This window comes from Microtus pennsylvanicus, chromosome 1, assembly GCF_037038515.1.
Source record: "Microtus pennsylvanicus isolate mMicPen1 chromosome 1, mMicPen1.hap1, whole genome shotgun sequence".
NCBI lineage: Eukaryota > Metazoa > Chordata > Mammalia > Rodentia > Cricetidae > Microtus > Microtus pennsylvanicus.
In genome coordinates, this window is record NC_134579.1 from 137,136,574 (window position 1) to 137,163,052 (window position 26,479).

The window sequence follows — 26,479 nt, forward strand, 5'->3', positions numbered from 1 at the left end:
TGACAACTAGGACAGGTGGAGTCTCTACTTTCCCACGCTGAGGTAAGGGTCTAGAACTTCTCAAAGGGGCGTGAACAGAGCCTAGCGTGTGCCTGTGGCTTCCCTTCCCTTAAGGAACAGCTGTTGTCAAGAAGCCAAGAACCACCGGAATGGAGGGCCTAAAGGAGCCGGTGCAGTCCTCACAGGAGGGCTAGGCTGTGGGTGGAAGGGCTCTGGCTTCAGTGATTACGTGTCTCAGAGTGGTGGAGACAGGTAGACAGAGTGCTGGGATCTATGTAGGTCTCACACCCTGCTAAGCCTCAGGCTCCCCAGCGAGGACAAGGTGGACCCTATTCTGCTCCTCTGTGCATGAACTGCCAGTTCGGGTCCTTGGTGTCATGTATTAATTACCTCTCATATCTGAACCCAGAGCTGAGTATTTGGCTTCTAAGGGGACCTCTGTGTGAATACCATTGAGGATATACTTGAGCTAGACAGATGGAAATACAATGTCTTAAAGACAAGTTGGTATGTGCACATTCATGTGTGTGGTTGTGGGCAGGCATACATGCATACTGTATGTAAATGTCAGAGGACAATCTTGAGTACAATCTTCAGGCACTGTCTACCTTTCTCTTGAGACAGTTTCTCATTGGTCCAGAGTTCACTGAGCACAGTGAGCCCCAAGGATCTGCCTGTCTCTAGCATCCAACTCTGGGTTTTTCACAGGTCTGGGGATTGGGTTCAGGCCCCACTATTATACTAACTGAACCACATGTCTAGCTCTCAAAGACAACTTAAAAGAATGTCGCTGAGTGTTTGATATATAAGATTAGTCTATGGTACCTATGTACTCTGCAACATTTTGTTGTGTGTTTGAAAGTGGGTCTTATACCATAGCCCAGGCTGAACTCCAACTCACTGTGTAGTAGTCAGACTGGCCCCAAACCTTGGGGTAGTTCTGCCTTAGCCTTCCAGATGCTGGGATTACAGGTGTGTGTCTGTGACCGTGCTTGACTCTAAAACAGAATAAATCTCACCGGTTGTAGCCAGATCCCCTTGGGAACCATCTCTAATCACCTCCCTGCTGCCCAGAGCTGACCATACATGTGACCTCACTGCTACGGCCAAGCTACAGCAGAGCTGGGAATGAAACCTGGGTCCTAGGTTTGGGGTCCCCCTTACCATGTTCCTAGAGGGGAAGCTGAAGCAAGCACTTTCTGGGGACATGGAAAACTCCTGCTTTGAGAGAGCCAGGCTGGGCTCTTCCACTCCATCTCAACTCCCAAACTGGAGTTCTTCTATATGGCAATTTTCTGTGATAGAGTGCAGAGAAAGTCACTTTCCCAAATGCAGTAAAAGCACAAAGGTAAAGCAGGACCGCGGGCTCACAAGGGAGCACTACAGGCTCACATGTGTCCTCTCACTCTGGTCCTCCTCAGTGCAGCCACTCCCGCCTTCACAGTCCTTCCCTGACCTCACTGCAGTTGCACAGGAGAGAGGGGTCCCTAACCAGCAAGCGGAGCCAGCCTGCCTCGCCAGTTACTTCGTGTTTGGTTTCTTTTTCTGGGTCTCCTGTACTTTGTCTCCTGTGTTTTAGCACTGTGGCCCTTTGTATTTGGACATTTTCCCTAGTTTGTCTATTCACCCTCTTGTGGGTGGGTACCACAAGGGTACTAATTTCTTGGTTAAGACAGTTTAGTAGGTGAAGGCACTTATACCAAGCTAGACAACCTGGGTTCTGTTCCCAGGACCCACATGGTAGAGAAACCCAACTCCCACAAGGTGTCTTTTGAATTCCACGTGCACAGCACGGGACATGCATGCACGCACACACACATACCACAATAACAACAAAAACAACAACAACCCAGAAATACTGTGCCAAAGCTAGGTTTGGTGACACAGGCTTATAATCCCAGATACACATGACGCTGAAGCCAGAGGATCACAAGCGCAGGTTCTCCTGTCCTACAGGGAGTTCAAGGCCTGTCCTGGACTTAGTGAGACCCAGTCTCAAAATAACAGCTACCAGGAGGGTTAAGGGCAATGGCTCAGTGGTAGCATGCTTGCCCAGCATACGGCACAAGAAAGAAAGGAAGAGGGAGAGAAAGACTGCTATGCAGTGTTTTTGTGTATTTTTAAGACTAGCCTGGACATCTTAATTTAATGAAGGCCTTTTAGAAAAGTAGATGTAGGCTCAGTACAGAGCTCCTGTCCTGAGCTTCAGAGCCTCAAAGGCAGGTGCTTAAGTGTCACACGCACAGAAAAAGGAGTCAGAAGAACGGCGCCCACACTTCCAGGTGTGGGACTCAGTAGGCCTCAGGATGCAAACTCAACACTTCCCAAAGCGGCAGCTGCAGGGGTCAGCTGTTACTATTATTCCCGCTGGTGGGCGGAGACACTGGGTATTTCTGACCGTGGAAATTTTTACCTACTCCACCTCCTTGGTGAGATGGTGGCATTTAAAAGACTTAACTTTCTTCTTCGCCACACATCCCTCACCCACCCCATCTGTCTCCTGAAGTAGGTAGGATTGAAGGCAGGATGAAGGTGTGGGCAGCTGCCAGAGACTGGGACAAGAATAAGCCCAGAACAGATTTCCTCATCTTTTCCACCACCTCCCCCAACACACACACACCTTCCCCTCACTGCACCCCCAGAAATCATGTCAAGCATTCTGGTCTGCCTAGCCATGATCCCCAAACAAACCAAGAACACCAGCTGCACTCAGTGGGCTTCTCCAAGCACAGCCGACAGTACACGGGGCCACTTCCAGGCACACATGGAACACACCAGGTCCCTACAGAGGCTGTGAAGACCACCTGCCTCAGCCCACCCTCTGAACTGCAGCCTCACAGACCAACTTCTCTGGGTCTCTTGAAGCATCTGCTCTCACCCAGGCCTTTGCACATGCTCTTTCCTCTAGCCAGGATGCTGTTCGCCATACTCTCTCAGCCCAATCCTCCATTCTTCATGGAAACTTGCCCTGAATGCCTCCTACCAGGACGAGGGCACTGACAGGCATAGCTCAGCCTGCCTCTCCCTCACAAAATGCAACTCTAGTAGCCTCTGGCAATATCGCCTCCTCTGCTGGCCCAGGAGCTGCATGAGGCAGGGACAGATGTTGGGACCATTTGGAGTCCTGGCCTCCAGCTGCTCTTCCCTGCTAGAGATCTTTACTTTCCTCTGATTTGAGTTACTAAAGGCTGTGTCAGAGTTGTTTACCAGCTCTGCTTCACGAGCACGTGTTGCCTTGCCTTGAGGATCAGAGGATAAGGCTTTCACCTGTTGGCCCACTTGACTGTGGGTATATAAGACTCCATGGTGCTATTGAATAGAGGGGCTTCTTACCAGTGACTAGAGGTCCATGTCTCTGTGAGTCTTTGCGTTTCAACCTCCAGCCCCTTGCCCAAATCTCGGAAGCTCACAAACTGTATGGTAGCGCATAGAGCGCAGATAGGCGGTGTGCGCGGCAGACAGAGCCTGCCCAGGTCCCCACTGTTTCCAACTCTAAGCCCTACTCATCACAGAGCCAACACTAGAACTTTATCCCAGGAGGGATAGCAACTGGAACCACAGATTTTGTGTTCTAGACCCCTAAGGAAAGGTAAAACCAAATACTCAACATTCACCAGATCCCTAAATAAGGTGTCCGCTGTGCCAACACTGGCACCCAGGATGCATCTCTGACCAGAACCCCTGCTATGGGAGGAGAGAGCAAAATAAGTAAGAAAAATTATACAGCATATTCCAAGTGTCCAGTATCAAGGAGAAAGGCAGTGTAAAGAAGACCAAAGAGAGGACACAGGAAGACCCATGGAAATGGTAGCATCTGAGCAAAAATGTGAACCAGGCAAGCCACATGGAAAGCTGGGAGAAAAGCATTCCTTGCAGGACCTGAGGCTCTGAGCTGAGAAAAAACAAAAACAAAACCACTGAGCCAGGCCTGGCATCTCTGAAGGCTTTGGTTCTCCCTGGGAAAGAGATGGAGACCTGTGGGCCTGAAACAGGCATGGTGAAGGGCTGCGCATGGTCCATTCTGCCTCGAGTGCAGCAGCACCGGTACTCAGTCAAACAGGCTGTACCACAGCCTTCCTTTCCACAGGCCCATAGGAACCACAGCTGATAGAAAAGAAGTAAAGAGGGGCTGGAGAGATGGCTCAGTGGTTAAGAGCATTGCCTGCTCTTCCAAAGGGCCTGAGTTCAATTCCTGGCAACCACATAGTGGCTCACAACCATCTGTCATGAGGTCTGGTGCCCTCTTCTGGCCTGTAGACATACACACGGACAGAATATTATATGCATAATAATAAATATTTTTTTTTAGAAAAAAAGTAGTAAAGATGGGAAGTATTTAGAGTACCCAATAGCTAAGATACATGCAATTGAAGGAACCAGACTGCTGCCATCAGACCCGTAAGCCTGCAACTGTCTGTCTTTGCTCCCAAGAGACAGAGCCATGACCCTTCTCACATTGCTCCCTCCCATGCCCAGGCCAGTGCTCATCATCTCTGACATCCTGCAGACCTCAGCTGTCTCAAACACACATATGCATGCTGTGCACACACACTCACTCACAGCAGGCTACAACCATCTGTCACTCCAGTTCCAAGTGATCTCACCCTTTTTCTGGCCTCCAAAAGCACTAGGCACATATATAGTACACAGACATATATACAGGCAAAACACTCACATACATAAAACTTTAACACCAGCACGGGGGTGGGAGGAGGTAGACACAAGAGACTTCCCGGAGCTCACCGACCAGCCTACATGAAACAGGCTCCGGGTTCTGCGAGAAATCTTGTCTGAAGGCAATAAAGCAGCAAATTACAGAAGACCCGACATGGGCACACTCACCCAAAAAACTCAAGTGACTACACCACACACAACCAAAATAAGCCAAACATGCTACATATGGTTGGGTGCCTCAGTGTCTCATCTACTAACTGGAATCAAGAGCCCTTCCCATGCCCCAGGATGCTATGCATGCTGGAATCAGGAGCCCTTCCCATGCCCCAGGATGCTATGCATGGGCACAGTGCTAATACACAGGGCACACACAGGAACTCAGTGTATCGGCATCATAGTTCATCAGGCCCTATGCTCCCAAAACTTCCAAAACTCTGAGCCCACTCCTTCAGTCCAAAAGCACAGGCTACCCACCCCAGAGGCCTTCTAAGTTCTCAGATGCCACGAACCACAGCAGCCAGCAGCTCAGTCAGTCAAGCACCTTCTCAGCAAGCTGTGCTTTCTTATACATCAGCTTCCTGAAAGCTCCCAGGATTGTGCAGGAACATTTCCACATTTAGTTGAACAAACTGCGCCTCAGAGAACAAACCCAGGTGCAACCTTAAAATACTAAATGGGGGGCTCTCTATTAGCCACCCCAAGTCCAATCACTAGCAGGAAATGAGGAGCCCAAGGATAGGTCCGGGCCGAGAGCAGCAGTGGCAGCAGCCCCACCACATCCAGGAAGGGAATTGAGGTGGCAAATGGAGAACGGCTTGGATTTCTGACCTCACCCTCAGAAACATCTGTAGCTGAGCTTCCCGGCCAGGGCAGCTGGGCTCCAGGAGCCTGCCGAAGGGACCTCTGACACGGAGCCTTTCCTTGCACCGCCCACCCAGAGCCCAGGCCCTGCTGTGGGTGCTGAGCTGGCAGTGGGTCCTGCCCCAAAGGAGCAGGCTGAGATCCCACCCTGCAGTCCTCCCTCCCTCTTGGTCCTGCTCCTTGGCTGTCTCCCCCAGCTGGGCCTCTCATTGCTTGGCTGGCTGTCCAGAGCGTCTGCCACGGAACCACCCTACCATGCAGCCCGGAGGCCTGGTGGCGGAGGGCCTTCTGCACAGAGTTCCAGGAAGCTAAAGAGGCCCACAGAAGGGTGGTCTTAGGTTCTCCAGAGGCCTGACTGAGATTGACCACAGAAGACGCTTCTTCCCATCCCTAATCGCTGGGGTCTGCATAGATTCCCCAAGAGGTTCCACTCCGTTCTCTCCAGATCAAGCCTTGGAAAGCACAGCAGGGCTGCTGCTGCTACAGCACCAAGCCGTAGGAATGAGGCTCATGAGCCAGACTAGAAGACACCCTCATAGGGCCACTAAGCACCTTTATGCTGAGGGGATCCTGGAGCCAAACCATACAAACACAGCACCTGATTCTCTTCCACTTGAGGACCTAACACAGGTACAAGGACTTTCAGGACCATTAAGAGACAGCCAGAGCCAATTCCTTCCATCCTTAAGGTTTTCACCCAGGGCCTGTCGTGACTCCATCATGATACTCTAGGCTGAGGCCACAAGTCAATCTTATTAAGGAAGGCCCCCTTGCCCACCTAATTTAGACCAAATAGTATCACACTTTCCCTGGCCTCCATTTATCTTGCGCTCATAACACCAACCCTAAGCTGCTATGCTGCTATGCCGTCAGCCGTCCCTGTTTTTACTATAGAAGGTGAGGCCCAAGACCTGTTCCTTCCAACTTTGGGGGCAAGTGGAGAAGCAGTGGGCAGACTATGACAAGGACCCTTTCTGTTGATGTGACAGTCATTCATACTGTTACTTAGCAACAGAAGCTGGCTAGGCTAGTTAGAGATGCTTAGAAAAGTCAGCCCATTGAGTCCCCACCTCAATCCCTAAATGTAACAGCCATGACCCTGGGGAACATCGTGTGAAACCACAGGAAAGGGAGGCAACCAGCGGGTCTCCACTGAAGCAGTTGTGAGGCAGCTATTCTCTCAAGGGGGAAGTGGGAGGCCTGTGAAACAGTACCCAGCCCCAGGCAGAAGCTTGAAAACCTCCAAGGCCAAAGTCACCACCAACTAAGTAAATCCTCATAGACTCCAAATTCCTTCCCAGGCTGAGGAAGCAGCGCTCACCCACTCATGCAGGCCTCTAGGCCTCTTTCCCTGTGGTGCGTTCCTAACCTCACCAAGCTCATCCTCCTACCACACCTCCACCCCGTGGTCTCCCTGCTGCGCCCAGACTGTTGGCCTCTCACCCACAGGCTTGTCCCACCTTACCTAGATCAGAGCCCATCCCTGCTACTACATCTAAAGAAGTTCCAGATGGCTCCCATCACCTCATCCACATTGACCACCTAGCAGCTACTCCACTCCCGCTTACCCTGTCAGTCTCCTTCACAAAGGTCTGTTTTGTAGATGGAAACTTTCAATGTAGCCCCGGCTAGCCTGGAACCTACTATGTAGATCAGGCTGTCCTAGAACTTAGAAAACCATCAGCCTCTGCCTCCTGTGCAGCACCACATCCGACAGAATAGGGACTCTGCAGTACCCCAGTATCTCCACCTATGCAAAACCCTGCCCGCTCCCACCCTTCCCACCATACCAGGGCTGTGGTAGGGAATCAGTAAAAGCACACAAAGGTAAGCACCCAACCTGGAACTCTGGAAAGGATCCAGAATCTGTGCCATGGAAGGCAGTAACTACATGAGCAGAGGCAAGGGGCCGTACTTCTTAGCTTACTTGACTATATGCCAGTGCATCTCAGCATCTGGGAGCGAGGCTAACGTCTGCCCTACCTTCCCGATACCCTCTGACAAGCTTCTACAAACTGGCTAGGGCCCTGAGTCCTAGCAGCAGTAACATCAAGTATAATTTGTTAGGCCACCTGGCCATCACTCTGTCTACACAGAAAAGCTAGCAGTATCCTCCCTGGCTCATGTAAGGAGAGGCGTCGAGAAGGCTGAAGCACCCACTCAAAGCCACACAACCAGCACCTGTGCTCAGAAGTACACCACAGCCTTTTTGAAAACTGGATTTATTACTGTGTATGTATGTGTGCACAATTGGGGGGGCATGTTGTGACGTGCTTGTGAAGGACAGATAGCAACTCTGTGGAGCTGGTTCTCACCTTGCACCTTTATGCAGGCTCTGAGGATTAAACTCAGATTGCAAGGCCTGCACAGAAAGCGCCCTTACCCACTGAGCCATCTTGCCAGCCTAACACAATTCTTTACAGAAGTTGGGAACCAGGACACTGAATGTCTGGGTGGAGACTGGACAGAGCTGAATCTCTAGACACCTGATGGAATCAGAAGTAGGGGATAAATGAGGCAGGAGCCTCAGTTCCCTGACAGGTTCTGAGTGTGCACAGAGACTACCATGGTTGGCACTACGGGAGAAGTTTTCTATCAATTAACCCTGCCTCCTTACAGGAACTGGAGGCGGGTGCTTTTTGGAGCCCACTGCATGAGGTGAACACGGTAGCCCCTTCACACAGCCAGAAGAGATCCTCCTCTTGCGTCTAATGTAGCAGGAGGGTCCACAGCAGCCGTCACCACCTCCCTTCAGGGCTCTCCTGCCAGCTCCTACTGTCCCAGCACATATGTACCCAGGGTTAAAAGAAGCCTAACTCAGCGCTGTCCCCAGGTTCCTCCAGCAAGTCCAGAAATGCTGACCATTCAGAGCACCCCAGCTAGGGGAGAAAGCAGCTTCCCAGGAGAAGAGCCAAGAGGGCAGAGACCCACTCCAGCGTGGGACCTCTTGAGCAAATAGGATATAGTATGAGAGCCCAAGTAATCCGTGTCTATCTGAATCCCAGCCTGGCCTCCAAGGGCTCTGAGAAGACCTGGAAGCAAGCACCTCCTCCTTCAGGCCTCAATTTCTGACTTTGGGGGGAAAAAAAAAACCAAAACACTATATAAAACCACAAGACCAAGGCTGGGCACAGTGGGTAGTCACAAACAAAGGCCACCATAGCTCAGTGCCTCAGTTGCCTTCCCTGCAACAAAGACACAACATTCCTAACTCACTCTTAGGTCTCTATAGACACAACTGTAGGTATGTTTTGAGACTTAATCGTGTGCAAAAGGCCTATCACATAGCTAGCATGATGGGAATACTCAAGAACACATGCTACTTACTATCTAGAAATGGTGGGCCCCTATGACAACAGGGTCTGCTACTCTAGGATACCAGCATCCCGCTGAACGCCCTGAGTGAAGGTCAGCCATCAATTTCATGCTCATTACTTTTATTGCTCCTGTTAACTACCAGGCAAAGCTTCTAATGCTACCAGGAGAGGGACCAGATAAGCACATCTCTAGTAGAGAAAAACCCTAGAGAGTAGCCGCAGCCTCTCTGGAAACCAGGACACATGGGAGCCAGTCAGCATAGACACCGATGCTAGAGAGCAATGGCTTCTGTCTGCTCCCTGGATCATACCAGCAGCCTGGCCAGCTAGGTCAATCAGGGACTGCAGCCCATCCTCCAGGAAATCTAGACCTAAGGCAAAGGTTACAGGGCAAGCCAAGGTCACAGGCTGACCTGAGGAACAGGGACACTGACCACACACTTCTGGGGTTCCCTGCATAGGGAACACAATGAAAACCTAGATCTGTGGTGAACCTAACAACACCAAGCAACATAAAGTGGCCTTCCTCCCTAGGAGAGACCAAGTTGGGTGAAGTGCTCTCCCCTCAAAGTCCCCTCGGGCCCCTGCAGAAAGGAACAGCTGGGAAAACAAAGCTCACCAGACCAACTGTTATCACTCAACTAGTAGGAGCGTAAACAGGACCTGAGGTTGAGCTGGTAACAGGGAGGCACGAGCAGCCACGTGGCCAGTGATGGAGAAACTTTTGTGGTCTGGGCTGATATAGGCCCCTTAACATCCATGCCCTAAACAGCAGGCAGTACCTGAACTCTAAACTGCTTCTCTGAACCCTGTATTCTTTCAGCAGAGGTCTGTCACCAGAACCCAAAAGGTCTTCAAATGAGAGAAATAGGGTTCCCAAATTCTGAGAATCAAGTCGTCCCCCTTGCTATGTAGAAGAGCTGTCCCTCAAAACACACCTTCCTCCCAAAAGGTGACAAGCAGGTCCAGAGATACAGCTCCTTAAATCCAAGCCCGACAGCCCCTCCCTTTCCTAATAGGGAGCCAGACTAGAGATCAGAAAACTTCAGTGACTTCTAAAACACATCTCCACCCCCGGAAGGAAAGAATTTGCCAAGGATGTCCCACACACCTTAAAGAGAAATAATCTGGGAGGGGTTCTGGCGTGGAAAGCGGGCAGCCCAGTGATAAAGGGCACCCAAGTTACGATCCCGTTCTCCTCAAGTCATTAAGAAGTCCAATAAAGCCTGAGCTGTGTGTAAACGCCCACCCCCTGCACATTACAGGAAGCAGAATGCACTCATCGCCCACTCGGCATCACACCCACAAAAGTACGCCTCCTAACACTCATTCAGGCCTCCCCGCACCCAGTGATATAATCATTCCGACCCTGCTCTCCTCTCGATACTAAAGGCGGCTCTAGCCTGCCTACGTGGTACTACCCTGACGGCCCCATCGAGGCCACCCCTGTTAAGACTCCTCTCCAGAAGCTCCCATCCCTCTAAGTGCACTACAGGAACGGCTCCCAAACCACCCCAGCGGCACAACCCTCTACACTTGACATGGGGTGCCGCCTCAAAGCTGGACGGCCGGCGCGGTACAGCGGGAGCTGTCTCCCCCGACAGCCCCGGCCCGCGCACACGGAGCGAGCTCCCCCCGCCGCCGCAGTGGTACGGACCGCCGCCCACACCCCCGTCCCTCCGGGCCGATCCCTGAGCCCCGGAGCAGCCGCCCCCACTCAGTTCCGGAAGGGGGGGGGGAGCCTCCAGGTCCGTGGTCCCCGCCCGGCGGGCACCGGTGGTACGGCCCAGCGCGGCCCCGCGGGGGGCCAGGACGCGACCATCGCGGAGGGGAGGGCACTTGGGGACACGCGCTGGCGCACTCACCTGTCACCGGCGGCCGCTCAGCCTCTCCGGCGGGGCTCTACCCCCGCCCATCGCCACGCTGTGCTCGCTCCCGCTCCTAATATTAGCTGGCGGCAGCAACGGCGGCAGTGGCGGCGGCGACGCCTTCTCAGAGTCAGGCCCAACGGCTCGCGCGGCACGGCCCCCCCCGCCCCCTCCCCCTGCCCCCGCTCACCACCCCCTCCCACCCGCTGGCCGGAAATACCGCCTTTTCCAGCCACAAACAGGAACTGACGTAAGAAGACCGAAGGCCTGGCCTCAGAAAACATCAGACCGCAAGCGCAGGGACGAGGAGGAGGCGGGCTCACAGCAGCGCGCCTGCGTACGTCTTAAGCAACGCCCGTCGGGGGGTTTTAGTGTTTTCTTTTTGAGTCTCGTTCAGGAGGCGGAGGGAGAGGGTTACGCACGCGCAGTAGTAGTCTGCCAACGCTGGCTTTTCCCCGAAGGCCCAAAGTGATTATTTCCCGGCAGTCCAAGGGCCTTATTTACATACGCTTTGATCTCGTTTTTCTCTTCTTTTGCGTTCCTCTAGACCTGCGAGCGGTTCTCAACCTGTGGGTCACAAGGGTTGCCTAAGACACCGAAAACACATCTGTTTACACTACGATTCATAACAGTAGCAAAGTTACAGGTATGAAGTAGTAACGAAAATAGTTTTATGGTGGGGGGGGGTGTTTCACCACAACATGAGGATCTGTGTTAAAGGGCAGCAGCATTAGAAAAACTGAGAACTACTGTCCTAGACTATTTTAATTAATTAAGTAATTAATTTATTTGGCTTTTTTGAGACATAGTTTCTCTGAATAGCCCTGGAAGTCTCTTTGTAGATCATGCTGGCCTCAAACTCAGAGATCCACCTGCCTTTGCCGCTGAGTGCTGAGCCACCACACCAGGCTAGTTTGTAGGCGTTCTTAAAGAGGCACAGAACTGGAGTTGGTTGAATTCAAAGCAAGTCTCTTATTGCATCCATGCGGATGCAGCAAGTGCCCTGTCTCAACAAAACAAAAACAACAACAACAAAAACGTGCTCAAACTTTGAATCACATAGCCGACCCCACATTAGAATATCCTCTGAGCAGACTATCTTCTACACTCACACGTCAATATTCACATCTACAAAACAAACTATCTTGGACTCTGGTGGAAACAGTTCTTACTGAACATGATATATATCCAAATAAATGTGATATTTATAACTTCTCCTATGGAATCACTCGAGCCGTGTAGGATGTAATAAAAATCACCCAGAGGAGAATGGAAGGGCAAAGGTTGAAAGCTTGTAATGCAGCTCTGCAAAGGCTGAGGCAGGAGGATCAAGAATTCCAAGCCAGCTTGGGATTCATAGTCCCTACCTCAGAATTTCAAGGTTTCATTATTAGGCACGGGACTGATGATGTACACGAGGGCAAACGCTACAGGAAGCCAGAGAAGGCATCAGTTACCCTGGAGCTAGAGTTTCTGGCGGTCCTAATCAGCCCTATGTGAGAGCTGGGAGCTGGACTCTGGTCCTGGCAAGAGCACTAGACATCATCATCATCACAGGTGGCTTAGCACTCCCTGCAACAGACTTAGTTGACTTCTCAGGGGAGGCCTTACCCTGAGGAGCAGATGGGCAAGAGGCGGGGAGAAGGCGGGAGGAGAAGAGGGAGGAACTTGGAATTGTAAAAAAAAAAAAAAAAATTAAAATAATTAACCTAGCATTAATAAAGAAAACAGAGAGAAAAAAAGACTGAGAGAGAGAGAGAGAGAGATCCCTGCTCTTCCAGGGGACTGAAGTTCGGTTCCCAGCTCCCATATACCATTTTGTTTATTAGTTTTTGGGGGAGGAGCCATGTAGCCATGGCAGGCCCGGATTCACTATGTAGCCATGGCAGGCCCGGATTCACTATGTAGCCATGGCAGGCCCGGATTCACTATGTAGCCATGGCAGGCCCGGATTCACTATGTAGCCATGGCAGGCCCAAATTCACTATGTAGCCATGGCAGGCCCGGATTCACTATGTAGCCCAAGCTGTCCTCGAGCTCATGGAAGTCCTCCTGCTCCAGCTTTTCCAAGCACTGGGATTCCAGGCAGGTGCCACTATACCCAGGGGGACAACACTTCCATCACCCAAATTTTTTTTTTATCAGAAAGCAAATGGTGGGCTCAGCAAGTAAAGGTACCTGTTGCCAAGCCTGATGACCTGGATTCCATCCCTGGACCAATATGGTGGAAGAAGGGAATTGACTCCCTCAAATTGTTCTTTGACCACACACTCTAAAAAAGCACTTGGGAGACAGAGGCAGGCAGATCTCTCTGAGTTCAAGACCAGCCTGGTTTACATAGTGAATTCCAGTCAAGTCAGGGCTATATAACAAGACCCTGTCATCATTAAGAGCACTTGTTCTTGTAAAGGATTCTGCTTCTGTCTCCAGCACCCACATATCAAATTACAACTCTTTTCAGATCTTTGTGAGCACCAGGCATGCACGTGCTACCCACACAGACAAACTACACAGAAGTAAAATTAAGAGACTCCAGATAGTGCTGATTTTTTTTTTTTGAGACAGAGTTTCTCTGTGGTCCTGGCTGTCCTGGAACTCACTCTGTGGACCAGGTTGGCCTTGAACTCACAGAAATCTGCTTGCTTCTGCTTCCTGAGTGCTGGGATTAAAGGTGTGTGCCATCTGTCCTCTAACTTCTGATGGTTCTACCCCAGAATCTCAAGTTCTGTACCACTATACCCAGTTAAAAAAAAAAACAAAAAACCTAGCTGGGCAGTGGAGCACACACCTTATTCTCAGCACTCCTGACGCAGAGGCAGGCGCATGTCTATAAGTTCAAAGTCAGCCTGGCCTACAGAGTGACTTCCAAGACAGTCTCCAAAGCTACACAGAGAAACCCTGTCTCGAAAAATCAAAAAATAGGCTGGGCGGTGGTGGCGCACGCCTTTAATCCCAGCACTTGGGAAGCAGAGGCAGCCTGGTCTACAAGAGCTAGTTCTAGGACAGGCTCCAAAACCACAGAGAAACCCTGTCTCGAAAAATAAAAAAAATAAAAAAAAAAGAAAAATCAAAAAATAAATAAATTTTTTAAAACCCCAAAAACTATATAAAGAGTGTCAGGAAAGCCAGCACTAAATAGTGAAACCCTCTCTCCCAGTATATATGTATATTCATGTTGAGAGCATGTTGCAAATCCCACCCCTCCCCCTAAAAAGAATTACTTACCCAATAAGGAGATGTATTAGTAATATTTAAGCTCTTGCCACAAGATGGCACCATATAAACTGGTCATCACTACAACTGGCTGGCTTAGAACCTTTTCTATGGAAATGTGAGGTATATCTGTGCTATTATTCTGAACACTTGCTGTATAAAAGAAGAAAGAAAGAAAGAAAGAAAGAAAGAAAGAAAGAAAGAAAGAAAGGAAAAAGAAAAGAAAAGAAAAAGAATGCCCTTATATGCCATCGAAATGATGTATATGTCTCATACACACACAGACCTCCCCCAGCCTCTGGTCTAGCTCAGTAGGTACCGTGCCTGATCTTTGTGAGCACCAGGCATGCATGTGAGCACCAGACAAACTACTCACACACAGAAGTAAAAGTAAGAGAGAGAGTCTGGAGAATGCATAAGGACTCAGGTTCTCACCTCAGTACCGCATAAACTGGGCATGGTGGCCAAGTCCATAATCTCAACACTTAGGAGAAGGCAAGAGGATCAAAAGTTGGAGAACACCATAGACTAAGGGAGACCTGTCTCAGACAAAACTAAAACACTTCTAAAGGTGATTTTAAAAAAAAAAAAGAGAGAGAGAGAAAGCCGAGCAGTGGTGGCACACGCCTTTAATCCCAGCACTCGGGAGGCAGAGGCAGGCGGATCTCTGTGAGTTCGAGGCCAGCCTGGTCTACAAGAGCTAGTTCCGGGACAGGCTCCAAAGCTACAGAGAAACCCTGTCTCAAAAAAAACAAAGAACAAAAAACAAAAAAAAAAAACCCCTCAGGGCTGGAGAGATGGCTTAGAGGTTAAGAGCACAGGCTGCTCTTCCAGAGGTCCTGAGTTCAATTCCCAGCAACCACATAGTGGCTCACAACCATCTGTAATGAGATCTGGTGCCCTCCATGCCAGAACACTGTATGTTTAATAAATAAATCTTTTAAAAAAAACCCTCAGAAAACTGCTACAGCGGGGTCAACTATCATGTCCAATTGGACTACACAGATGGAACATGGTGCTGGCTAGAACCAGGCAAGCTGTGTGTGCCGATACACCTAGAACCCCAGAATTTGGAAAGTAGAGCAAAAGGGTCAGAGTTCAAGGTCAACTGTGCCTGCACAGCAAGTTCTGAGGCCTGTCCTCTGCCCCACCTGAAACTCTACTGAAGAAGAGAAAGAGGCGACCGTGACGTCAACCAAGAGTAAACTCTGGGCTTTGAAACTTGGTTCACTGATACATTGTTAACAGTTAGCAATCTGCCTGTTTAAGAGGTTAGAAAACAACATGAGAAAACTGGGCATGTGAGACAAGGTAATCTGAAACTCGGACACCACTCAGCAGCAGAGGCCAGCCTACATCTTACATGAGACCCCATTTCAAAAATACCAAAACAAACTAGGGGTTAAGGGAGATGGTTTGGGACTTAAGAGTATTTGCTGCTCTTGCAGACGACCCAGGTTTGCTTTCCAGCACCCACACGGCAGCTCACAACCATCTGCAACTCCAGTACAGGGGGTAAGATGCCCTATGGCCTCCATGGGCACCCATACATACATTTAATAAACAATAAATCTCTAAAAATGAAAATTTTACAGGCAGTTGGTAGCACATACCTTTAATCCCAGCACTTGGGAGGCAGAAGCAGGTGTTTCGATCTCTGTGAGTTCGAGCCAGCCTGGTCTAAAGAGCCAGTTCCAGGACAGCCAGAATGACACAGACTTGTAGAATATTTGTATACTATGTGAATATGTATTTGTGTAATAAAAAGCTGAAGAGCCAATAGCTAGGCAGGAGGTATAGGTGGGATTTCTGGAGAGAGGAAGAAGCAAGGAGCATGGGAGACTCCAGAAGACATGGAAACAGGAGGTGCAAGGTGGAAGAGAGGTAACGCCATGTGATAGAATGAAAATTAATAAAAAAATGGACTAAGTTATAAGAGCTAGTTAGAAACAAACCTAGGTTACAGGCTGAGCTTTCTTCTTTTTTTTTTTAAAAAAAAAAAAGATTTATTTATTAGTGATGTATAGTGTTCTGTCTGCATGTATCCCTGTCCACCAGAAGAGGGCACCAGATCTCATTACAGATGGTTGTGAGCCACCATGTGGTTGCGGGGGAATTGAACTCAGTACCTCTGGAAGAACAGCTAGTGCTGAGGAGGGAGGACTGGAGAGGGAGAGGGAGGGGGAGAGAGAGCACCCTGCACTGACACACACACTTAGTGCCTGCTACACAAGCACCCTACTACACACACACACACACACACACACAGTGCCTGCTACACAAGCACCCTACACTGACACACACACACACATACACACACACACATACACACACACACTAGTGCCTTGTGCTTGCTACACAAGCACCCTGCACTGACATACACAAGCTCTTGCTCTAGCAATGTCTAGCAATTCCCACCAGGTAAGAAAATAAAACTCAGGAGGTTCCTGAAACCAATAAAATTCACAAGGCCCCTTCCAGGGATAGATAAACAAGTTAAATCTGCTGAAAAGAGACAGCAGCTGAGATGCCTGATTGGACAGGGGATTCCAAAACGTGGGCTTCAAGTGAATCATTGCCTATGCTGTGTTTTCAGTGACACAGGTGTCTTTGGGTCACCCCTGCTCCTGTAAGAAAACCCCCAAACTCCTTGGTTCCCTGATTTGGATTAGGGCAGATTCATACTTTGGTCTCTCTCTGGGACCCTGTCCAGGGTGAACAGACATTCCTATCTCCCGGGAAAAATGACATAACACTAGTTCATTCTTGTTTATTTTGTATTTGAAACAGTCTCACACTATAGCCCAGGCTGGTCTCAGACTCGTAGCAATCCATCTGTGTCTGCTTCTTAAGTGCTGGACTATGCGCATGATATATCACACCCAGTTGGGTTGTTTTTTGACAAGGTCTCTTCAGGTTGTCCACGTTCAAGTTGAAAAAAAAGGTTGATACTCGGGGAAAGCATGGGTGTGAACCCTTTTACTGATGACTGTGACCCGTAAGCCCATCAGCCTTTGACATTCAAATTTAACAGATCCTCTGACAGGCTACCTCTGGGAAGGAGGAGGCCATTGCCTGGCACTCAGTAGCTCCAGACGTGACAGAGTGAACACTGAAAACTAGATGGTGGCACCCCAGAACTAAGTAAACAAGAACAACAGAATAAGCCATGCCTGGAGGTAAACTCTTACAGCCACAGCCTCGGAGAAGCTGAAGGAAGATGCTGGAAAGTTTAAGGTCAGCCTGAGCAACTCAGTAAAAGCTTGTCTCAAAATAAAAGACTCTTGCGAATCCATACCCACACTGGCCATATGCCATTGTCTTCCCAAGGGCCTGTCTCTTTGCCCTAATGCCCCCGCTGGCCTCTCACACCCTACTGTAGGTTGTCTTCGTTTTGTCAGACAGTCGCACTCGCTGTGTAGGGTAGTCTCTACACTCGTGACTCTCCTGCAGCCGTGCACTCAACTGCCTGAAAACCTTTTGTTCTGCACGAATATGGAAGGCCAAATGTGCAAGTGTGAATGTATGTAGGTGCTGGAGGCCAACGCCGGCCGGTTCTCAGGAACCATCCAAGTTGGTTTTATTTGTGTGTGTGTGCGTTTGTGTTTATGTGCTGGGATTTGAACTCAGGCCCTTGTGCTTAGTTGCAAGTACACCTCCAACTAACTCAGCTATTCCTGCAAGAGCAAAAGCCTTTCTTTCTTTTTTCTTAGAGTGAAGTGCAGAAAAAGGAACAAAGTAGTAGCTGGGCAGTGGTGGTGCACACCCTTAATCCCAGCACATGGGAGACAGAGACGCAAATATCTGTAAATTCAAGGCCAGCCTGGTCTATAAAGCAAGTTTCAGGATAGCCAGGGCTGTTACACAGAAACCCTAATTTGAACTGAACCTCCCCCCCAAGAAAGAAAAAAGGAACAAAGTGATGAAGTGACCCACACACACACCCCAAGCCCATCTTCCAGATCCTGAAATGAGGGTAAAGTTTAAAGTGGAGAAGGCAAGAGCTATGAAAACCAGTCGGGCTGAAGTGTGGTCCTGCACACCTGACCCACAATCGTCAGAGCTGATGCTGTAAGGTACTCTGATAAGTTGTAAATCTCTTTCAGGACACGAGGCACACAGTTTCCTTAATAAACTCCAACATTGCTTGAAAAAAAAAATTAATGCTGGGCATAATGCTCTGTAATTGCAGCATTCAGGAGGTAGAGGCCTGCTTCAGCTGCATAGTGAGTGAAGGCCAGGGTGGGCAACAGAGGGCGGGAGAGGGAGGGGAGAAGGGAGAGGAAGAGAGGAAGGAAAGGAGGACTAAATAGAAGTAAAAGTGGGCCAGAGAGCAGTAGCAGCAGGGGCTCCTGTCATCAGGAAGGCCAGAGACAAGGCCTACAAGGCTTGGGGATTAAAGGAAGGGCTGGAGCCTGGGAAGCTGCTATAGAGTTTGAGCCTAACGAGCATCCCAGCTCCAGGTGCTAAGCCTGACTTGGGAGTCCCCTATTGCCAGGAGAAGGAAGAACCCAGAGTAGTCAGGGTTGCCCTGGGGATGGCACTGAGCTCCAAAAGCAACCAAATCTTGAATTGGGGAGGTGAAGAAACCGAGAAGCCAAGAATTACAGGATGAAGTGGACAAACATGAGGACATAGCCTTCCTGACACACAGCTGGCTCAGTGACCAGATCTATGCATGATGGAGGCTGAGACCAGGTGATCCGTGTCAGCAATGTGACGGGCCTGACAGCAGAGAAGCTGGGCTCTCACGTTCATGGCTGTGCTTCAGTCAGCGGTGTTACCGTACTCTGCCAAATTTAACACCATGCCAAAAGATTTACACAAATAGTTTTTGAGGACTTTCCTGGTTTGACATGAGTTCCTGTTTAGAGGAAGGCAAATCAAAGTAAGCCCTAGCCAAACCAATAGATGAGCATTTCCCTTGAGCTGGGACCACAAACCACAACGGTTCCTCATCTCTGTGCCACAGTGGCTTTAGCAGCAAGTCCAGGGCTGTTCCTGTAGAGGCCAGGTTAGCATGATATCACAGTATTCCCTGACTGAAGAATGTATGGTTGCCTAGCATGTATGAAGCCCTGGGCTCAAACCCCAGTACCACAAGGGGGGAAAAAAGACTCGATGAAATTTTGTTTTTGTTTTTTGTTTTGTTTTTCGAGACAGGGTTTCTCTCTGGCTTTGGAGCCTGTCCTGGAACTAGCTCTGTAGACCAGGCTGGTCTCGAACTCCCAGAGATCCGCCTGCCTCTGCCTCCTGAGCGCTGGGATTAAAGGCGTGTGCCACCACCACCTGGCCGACTCGATGAAATTTTAAGCCAGGAACAGTGGTACATACACTATAATCCCAGCATTTGGGAGATGGATTCAGGAGGAACGGTGGCTTTTTTTGGTTGTGAACCTGGTTACACCTGTAATTAACTAAAAACCAAGAGGCTAGGTACACCTGTGGAGGATTTTGGGGTTTTTTTGTTTTGTTTTGTTTTTTTGAGACAGGGTTTCTCTGAGTAGCTCTTTCCTAGAACTCACAGAGATCCACCTGTCTCTGCCTCCTGAGTGCTGAGACTAAAGGCATGCACCTCTACCCAGCTGAGGGCTTTTTTTTTCCTTAATTAAAACATTTATGATGGTGGATACCTTTAATCTCAGCACTTGGGAGGCAGAGGCAGATGGATCTCTGTGAGTTCAAGGCCAACCTGGTCTACAGCGTGAGCTCCATGACAGCCAGGGCTACATAAAGAAACCCTGTCTTGGGGGGGGGAATTATTTTAAGTGGAAAGACCAATTTTTAATCCTGATCTTTTGAAGTGGAAAAATCCACCGTTAATCTGGGCCACGCCTTCTGCTGATACTCTCTGTAAAGGACAAGAAGATGGAAGCTTGCTCTTTGCCTGCTTACTGTCCCTCTTCTGGCAAGTCCATTCCTTCACTGCCATTAGAACCAACTTCTTTGGAATTCTGGTGTATACTGAGGACCTGCTGAGACATGCAGCTGTTTTCATGAACCTGTTGGTAGCCATTGTTGGGGACTTGCTAGCCTTCCTAATAAATCAATCTCTCTCTCTCTCTCTCTCTCTCTCTCTCTCTCTCTCTCTCATACACACACACACACACACACACACACACACACACACACACACTCTATTAGTTTTGAATCATGACACAGTAACTTTGAGACCAACTGGGTTTCAGAAAACCCTACCTTAAAAACAGAAAGAGGGGCCAGGCAGTTGTGGAGCACACCTTTCAGGCAGATCTTGGCCAGCCTGCTCTACAGAGGGAGTTCCAGAACAGCCAGGACTACACAAAGGAATCCTATCTTGAAAAAATCAGGAAACCAGAAAGAGGGAATAGAGATGGCTCAGTGGGTAAGAGTATTTTTTGCAGAGGATCCAGCACCCACATCAGGTGGCTCACAACTGCTTGTAACTGTAGCTCCAAGGGACCTGATACCCTCTTTTGTCATCTGCAGACAATATATTCATGTACTAAGCAATCCATACATAAATACACACATGTATACATAATTTAAAAATAAAATCTTGTTTAAAGAAAAGAACTGGTAAGGTGAAAACACTTGCCACCACACTCGACCAGCTCGGTGTAACCACTTGACACCTCCCCCCCAGACACGTGGTGGTGGGACAACAAAAATAACAAAGAAAACCTACAACCTCCAAATGGAAAACACTTAATGAGAAGGGGTGGCTCCTGCCTAGAATCCCAGCACAGTCTTTGTCCTAGGAGGTGGAGGGCAGAGGAGGCTCAGTCTCAAGGTCAGCCTCCCCCCACCACCCAGGACGGCGTGGTGAAACCGAGTCTGCCTGTGTGACACACCCCACTTAAATGCCAGCACAATGACGTCCAGCTAATATGTGAGGGAGTCAGGAAAGTGGAGGGCAGGAGACGTGCCCAGAAGGCTGCGTGACAGGGTCTGTGAGATGACTGTTTAATTTTTATTTCTTATTTTGTTTTGGGAGGTTACAAGGGTGGAGGGCAGGTATGCAAGGACTAGGAAATGAGTGGGATTGGGGTGCATGATATGAAATTCCCAAAGACTCAATAAAAAACCATGTTAAAAAAGTATGTGCTAGAAAATTTAAATAAAAAAGGATTTGTTGTTTTATTTGTTTTTTGTATGTGACAAGGTTTCTCTGTGTGACAGTACCAGCTGTCTTGGAACTAGCTCTTGTAGACCAGAGTGGCCCCAAACTTACAGAAATCCGCCTGCCTCTGTCTCCCGGGTGCTGGGATTAAAAGTGTGCGCTACCACCTCCTGGACATAAAGAAGGATTTAAGAGGAGATGTTTAGAAACTGACAGCTGGTACACTTGCTAGCGTTGTTAGCGTGTGCAAGACACTAGATTTGATCCCCAGCATTAGAAGAAAAATAAACAGCAAAGTTCCCTCTGGAGCCCACACCTGGTTCAAGCTAGATGGAGGACCCAGAGGCTGGACAGCCCAGAGATCCAGGACAGAACCAAACATGACTGGGAAAAAAGTCAATTAAATGATCCCTAATGATATTCTGCTATATTAATAGACTGGTGCCTACCCAATAGTCATCAGAGAGGCTTCCTCTAGCAGCTGATGGGAGCAGGTGCAGAGACCCACCGCCAAACACTAGGCAGGGGAACCCCAAAGTAGGGGAGGAAGGATTGTAGGAGCCAGAGGGGTTGGGTTGAGGACACCATGAGAACACAGTCCACAGAATCAACTAAGCAGGGTTTGTAAGGGCTCACAGAGCCTGAAGCAACAATCACAGACCCTGTAATAGGTCTGAACTGGGTCCTCTGCATATGTTATGGCTGTGTAGCTTGGTGTTCTTGTGGGACTTCCAACAGTGGGAATAGGGGGTTGTCTCTGTTGCCTATGACTGGGACCCTTTCCCTCCTACTGGATTGCCTTGTCCAGCCTTGAGAGGGTCTGTCTTATTGTGATTTGTTATACCATGTTTGGAGCAATATCCCTGGAAGGCCTATCCTTGTTTTTGAAGGAAAAGAGAGGAGTGGACCTAGGGGAGAAGAGAAGTGAGTTGGGCGAACTGGGAAGAGTGGAAGGAGGGGAAACTTTAGTTTGTATATAATGTATGAGAGAAAACTATATTTTTCTTTTTGGTTTTTCGAGATAGGGCTTCACTTTGTAGTCCTGGCTGTCCTGGAAATATTGCTCTGTATATCAGGCTGGTCTTGAACTCACAGAGATCCGCCCCCTGCCTCTGCCTCAAGCCTCAGTCTCCCGGAAGCTGGAATTATACACATACCCAATCTACCAGGTGCCTCTACACAGTGAATTAGAACTGTTCCCCACCCCGTTCTTCCCATTCGTTCTCCATCGCTGCCACTAGCAGCCATGCAGTTCTCATGGCCAGCCATCTTCCTGGTCATTGCCCCACCTCAAGGCCTTTGCCTTTGTCTGTCTTTCTAACAGAACGTTCTTCTGAAGTTTGAAAAATTACCTCTTCTTATCCCCAGTTCACCCAATGGTGTCACATCAAAATCTTCTGACTATACAACGACAGTGGTACTGGCCAAGCCTCATCCCTCGGCCCTGTGTCTTTGCGCAGCACCACCTCAGGACAGCTGAGAGGCTGTTAGTAGTTGGCCCATGCCTGTAAATTGCTTCAGTCCAGAGGTAGAGGCAAGGGAATCCTGAGTTTGAAGTCAACCTGTGCTACACAGTAATACACTGTCTCAAAAAGAAAGCAGAGAGAAAAAGGCCAACAAGAGTATCAATGTAAAGCCTGGGCCTAGTCTCCTGCACCACACACAACCCTGGAATGGCAGCATAGGCCTCGCTGTCACAAGTCTCAAGGTAGAGAGTAGAAAATTAGAAACTCAAAGTAGGGGTAGAACACATGGCTTAGTGGTTAAGAGCATTTGTTGCTATTACAGGGACTTAAGTTTGGTTGCCAGAGACCACATAGGGGCTCACAACTCCAGATCCAGGGGACCCAAAATCTTCTTCCAGTCTCCATGGGAATCATCAGGCACTCATGTGCCTGATACACACACGGAGGCAACAAATCTATATACACAAAATAATTATGTTTTTAAAAGAGAGACATTCCAAGTCTTCTTCAACTATATATCAAGTTTGGGCCATCTTGAGTTTCAAAGAAAAAAGAAAGAAAAAGGAAAGAAATCCGGCTGGGTATGAGGGCAAAAGCCTTTAATCCCAGCACTTGCAGACAGGCAGGTCTCTTGAGAATTTGAGGCCAACCTGATCTACATAGCAAGTTCCAGGTAAGCCAGGGCTATATAATGAGATCCTATCTCAAATAAAACCAAGCCACCCACAGGCAGTGTGGCAGAACAGGTGAAATTGATGGAGAAGCCAGTGACAGACCACTCCGCTTGGATGGGAGGAGATGGCTTTCCGGTGTTGTCACCACTATGCCCTTCACCTGCCCCACCCCAGGGTGTTGGCTGTGTTGGTGAGGTGTGAAGAACAGACCTGTGACTCCCACTGAAGGAGGGGGAAGGACAGTTTAGAAGTCACAAAAATATATTAAAACAGCCGTCACCTTCCCCCAGCACCCCTCCCCTCCCCAGTGTCTGCTGCCCACCACCCACCAAGGAAAAAGATGGCCAGGGCAGGGAAACGGAGGTGCCCCAGCTGCAGGCCAGGATGGGGGGCCTCCCTCCAGCCTGTGAATGGAAGGCAGCTAACAGTCTTTACAGGTTCGACGCCACCGTCGACGAGGGGGCCGCTGGGAGGTCAGAGGTGCAGGAGGGTCAGGCAGGATGCAGCGGACGGTCGGGCCTTGCCACAGGGACAGAAAACAGAAGAGAAATGAAAAAAGTGAAGAGAAGAGAGACACTACAGCAGGGGGAAGGGGGAGGAAGGGAAGCCACAGGGTAGGGCAAAGGGGGTGCCTCCAGGTGACACCTCTGGTGGGGCAGCCAAGACAGGAAGACATAAGGCAGCAGAAGCTGCTGGTGGGGGTGGGCTGCATGGAAGGGGCAGGGCACTTGGCTTTGGGGAGAGGTAGAAAAGGAGAATCTGCCAAGGCCACGGCTAGTGCACAGAGGACGGGAGGGGGACGGGGACGGGGGGGGACACGACGACACAGAAAGGGAGGGTCCCAGAGCAGGCAAGGTCAGGCCACAGGAACATCCAAAACCAGGGGAAATGCCTGTGTACCCAAGTGCTTGGAACCAGCATGAATGCTGGAAAGAGCCAGGCTTTGTGTCATCTAGAGCTGGGAAGAGCAGGAAGGCTGGAAGGGACGGAAGCAGGAACCTGCCTGCCATTGCATGCTGCACCCCACCCTGCGTGCCAGCTAGAAGGTCCTTCGGCCCAGTCTTTTGAACACGCTCACAGCGCCTGCATGGTCCATCTGGGCACCAAGGCTCTCAATAGAGCTGCTCCCCCGGGGCCCTACCAGTGTCCTCTTAATGGCGAACTTGACCTCAGCTGAGGACTTACTCTTGGTGCTTGTAACCTGGCTGTCCTGGGCCTCAGCCACAACAGCAGTCTTGCCCAGTCTCTGAAGGACACTGACTTTGGGCAGGGACTCCGGCTTCTTCTCTGGTCCAGGACGAGAGGGAAGCGCCAGGCGCCGCAGTCTTGGAGCTGTTGTGGTTGCAGAGCTTGTAGCTTTGGCTTTGACAGTCAGTGCTGGCTGGGGACTGGCCTTGGTGGGGCCCCGTCCTAGCTTCTTTAGGACCCCAGCATACTGCAGGACAGAGCTGCTGCTGTCATTGTCACTGTCCCAGGCCAAATCCTCATCCATCTCCGGGGTGGCCCCTAAGCGGCTGAAAACTCCTGTGGGCTGTAGAGTGAGAGGAGAGGCAGTGGGCCACTTAGTCACTCGGCAGGCTGCCTACGCTATGCTGGCCTCTAAGAAGTCGGCGTGCAGGGCAGTGCCATCCTATGTGAGGGTGAGCGTCATGAGGGGACCAGAAGCTAGGAAGCCCAGGGAAGGTTCCTTAGGAAAGAGCACAGGCCACTGGAGCTCTGAAAGCTGAATGGCAGGGACTCAGTAAAGACAGAGAGAAACAGGAGGGCCCTGCCAAGGGCAGGGTGAGCACTCAAACATTCTCCAGCCATTTTAGCTGTTAACTGTGTCATGCCTCAGATAGAATTCAGGGCCTTAGACATAGCTGGGACATTCTCTACCACTGAACCACACCCCAGCCCCTTACAGGGTCATTTACTTAGCAGACACTGTACCTTGGCCTAGGGTGAACAGTGTTGAGGATACTGTGCTGGTCAGGACAACCCTGGCCAGCCCCTCCTGGAGTCATAGTGCAGTGGAGTAGGCAGCATCAGAAATAACTCCACTGATTCTACAAGTTCAACAGTCAGTCATGTGCTATGAAGGACAGCATGTCTTCATGAATTTTCTTTTTCTTTACTTTTTGTGACAGGGGTTACTACATAGCCCACAGTCTCAAACTTGAGATTCCCCTGCCTGAGTGCTGGGATGATGGATGTGGGCTGTCACTGCCAGCATTTGAAGGGGAGTAGCATGCTGCAAGTCAGGCACAATCAGGTCTTCTCAGAGATGCCAGGAATTGCAGGCTCTTCAAGATGAGCAAGCAGAGCAAAAAGTATACACTTGGTTCCTAAGGCAGAAGTGACAATCACACTTTCTGAGCACTCACTAAAACCTCAAATGGTTGGACCAGTTCTATGGGCCTGTGTTACCATCACCATCATGGTAAGATTCAGGGAGGTAGTTCTCCCATGGTGAGCATGAGACTCAGTGAAAGCCACAGCATCCACTCTGATACCTAAGGAGCGTTTGCCATGTCCTGTGTCCCAGCCCCTGCTGACACCCACAGCCGCCCTGTGAACTGACACTATAGATTTAGGAACTGAGGTACAAATGGCCATACACCCAGTGAGTGTGAGCTCTAGGGTATTCTCCTAACCACACACGATTCCCAGAGCCTAGGGAACTGCTGGTTACAGCAATAAGAATAGGCTTTGTTCAGTGTTGTAGGCAGTTAAAAAAACAAAAACAGCCAGGCGGTAGTTGTGCACACCTTTAATCCCAGCACTAGAGGAGCAGAGGCAGGCGGATCTCTGTGAGTTGGAGAACAACCTGGTCTACAAGAACTAGTTCCAGGACAGGCACCAAAGCTACAGAGAAACCCTGTCTTGAGAGAAAAACAAACAAAAAACCCTTGGAAGTACAAGTGCTAGTCTGTGATCTCAGTACTCATGAAGCTGAAGGAGAATGATCATGAGTTCTAGCCCAGCCTAGGCTACAGGAGAGACTAACAGAAAACATCCAGTCCTAAAGAAGCCAGGTGTGGCAGCACATGCCTGTCATTTGAACTCTTGGGAAGCAGAGGCAGGAGTTCAAAGTCATTCTTGGCTACACAGTGTCAGAGCACCCTGAGCTATATGAGACTCATAAAAAAGTTAAACTCCCTCTTCGTATGGCAGCATGGCTGTAACTGTGAGGACAAGGCTGCGAGGGCTAATGGCGGAAGTGTGGGACCTTATCTACCCAGGCAGGCCGAGGTGGCAGAATGGACAGATGAGGTCAGCTGACTTGGAATGCATTCAGCTGACTGGATGCAGATGGCAGGCA

General features: G+C 49.7%; 2 protein-coding genes and 1 long non-coding RNA gene across 8 annotated transcripts in view; 1 reads left to right on the forward strand and 2 right to left on the reverse strand.

The window, feature by feature from the left end:
* Akt2 (AKT serine/threonine kinase 2) overlaps positions 1-11,077 on the reverse strand; it is a 48,207-nt gene extending 37,130 nt beyond the window's left edge. Inside the window, exon 1 of one of the 2 annotated variants that reach the window (XM_075987491.1) lies at positions 10,971-11,077. The gene's annotated coding sequence lies outside the window, so the exon portion shown is untranslated. Of the gene's footprint in view, positions 1-10,717; positions 10,894-10,970 lie in introns of those variants that run through there. The other variant, XM_075987460.1, reaches the window with a different exon arrangement.
* Positions 10,946-17,207, forward strand: LOC142858353 (uncharacterized). Its single transcript, XR_012912010.1, has 3 exons — positions 10,946-11,057; positions 11,268-11,366; positions 16,980-17,207. It is a non-coding gene; the product is annotated as an uncharacterized LOC142858353 (long non-coding RNA).
* Positions 17,208-18,017: 810 nt separating this feature from the next.
* The window catches only part of C1H19orf47 (chromosome 1 C19orf47 homolog), a 30,021-nt gene continuing 21,559 nt past the window's right edge, over positions 18,018-26,479 (reverse strand). For 3 of the 5 annotated variants that reach the window (XM_075987508.1, XM_075987514.1, XM_075987501.1), the window contains one exon: positions 23,701-24,706. In XM_075987508.1, coding sequence (XP_075843623.1) covers positions 24,215-24,706 — 492 coding nt within the window. In that variant the 3' untranslated portion in view covers positions 23,701-24,214. The other 2 variants (XM_075987529.1, XM_075987522.1) reach the window with 1 other exon arrangement.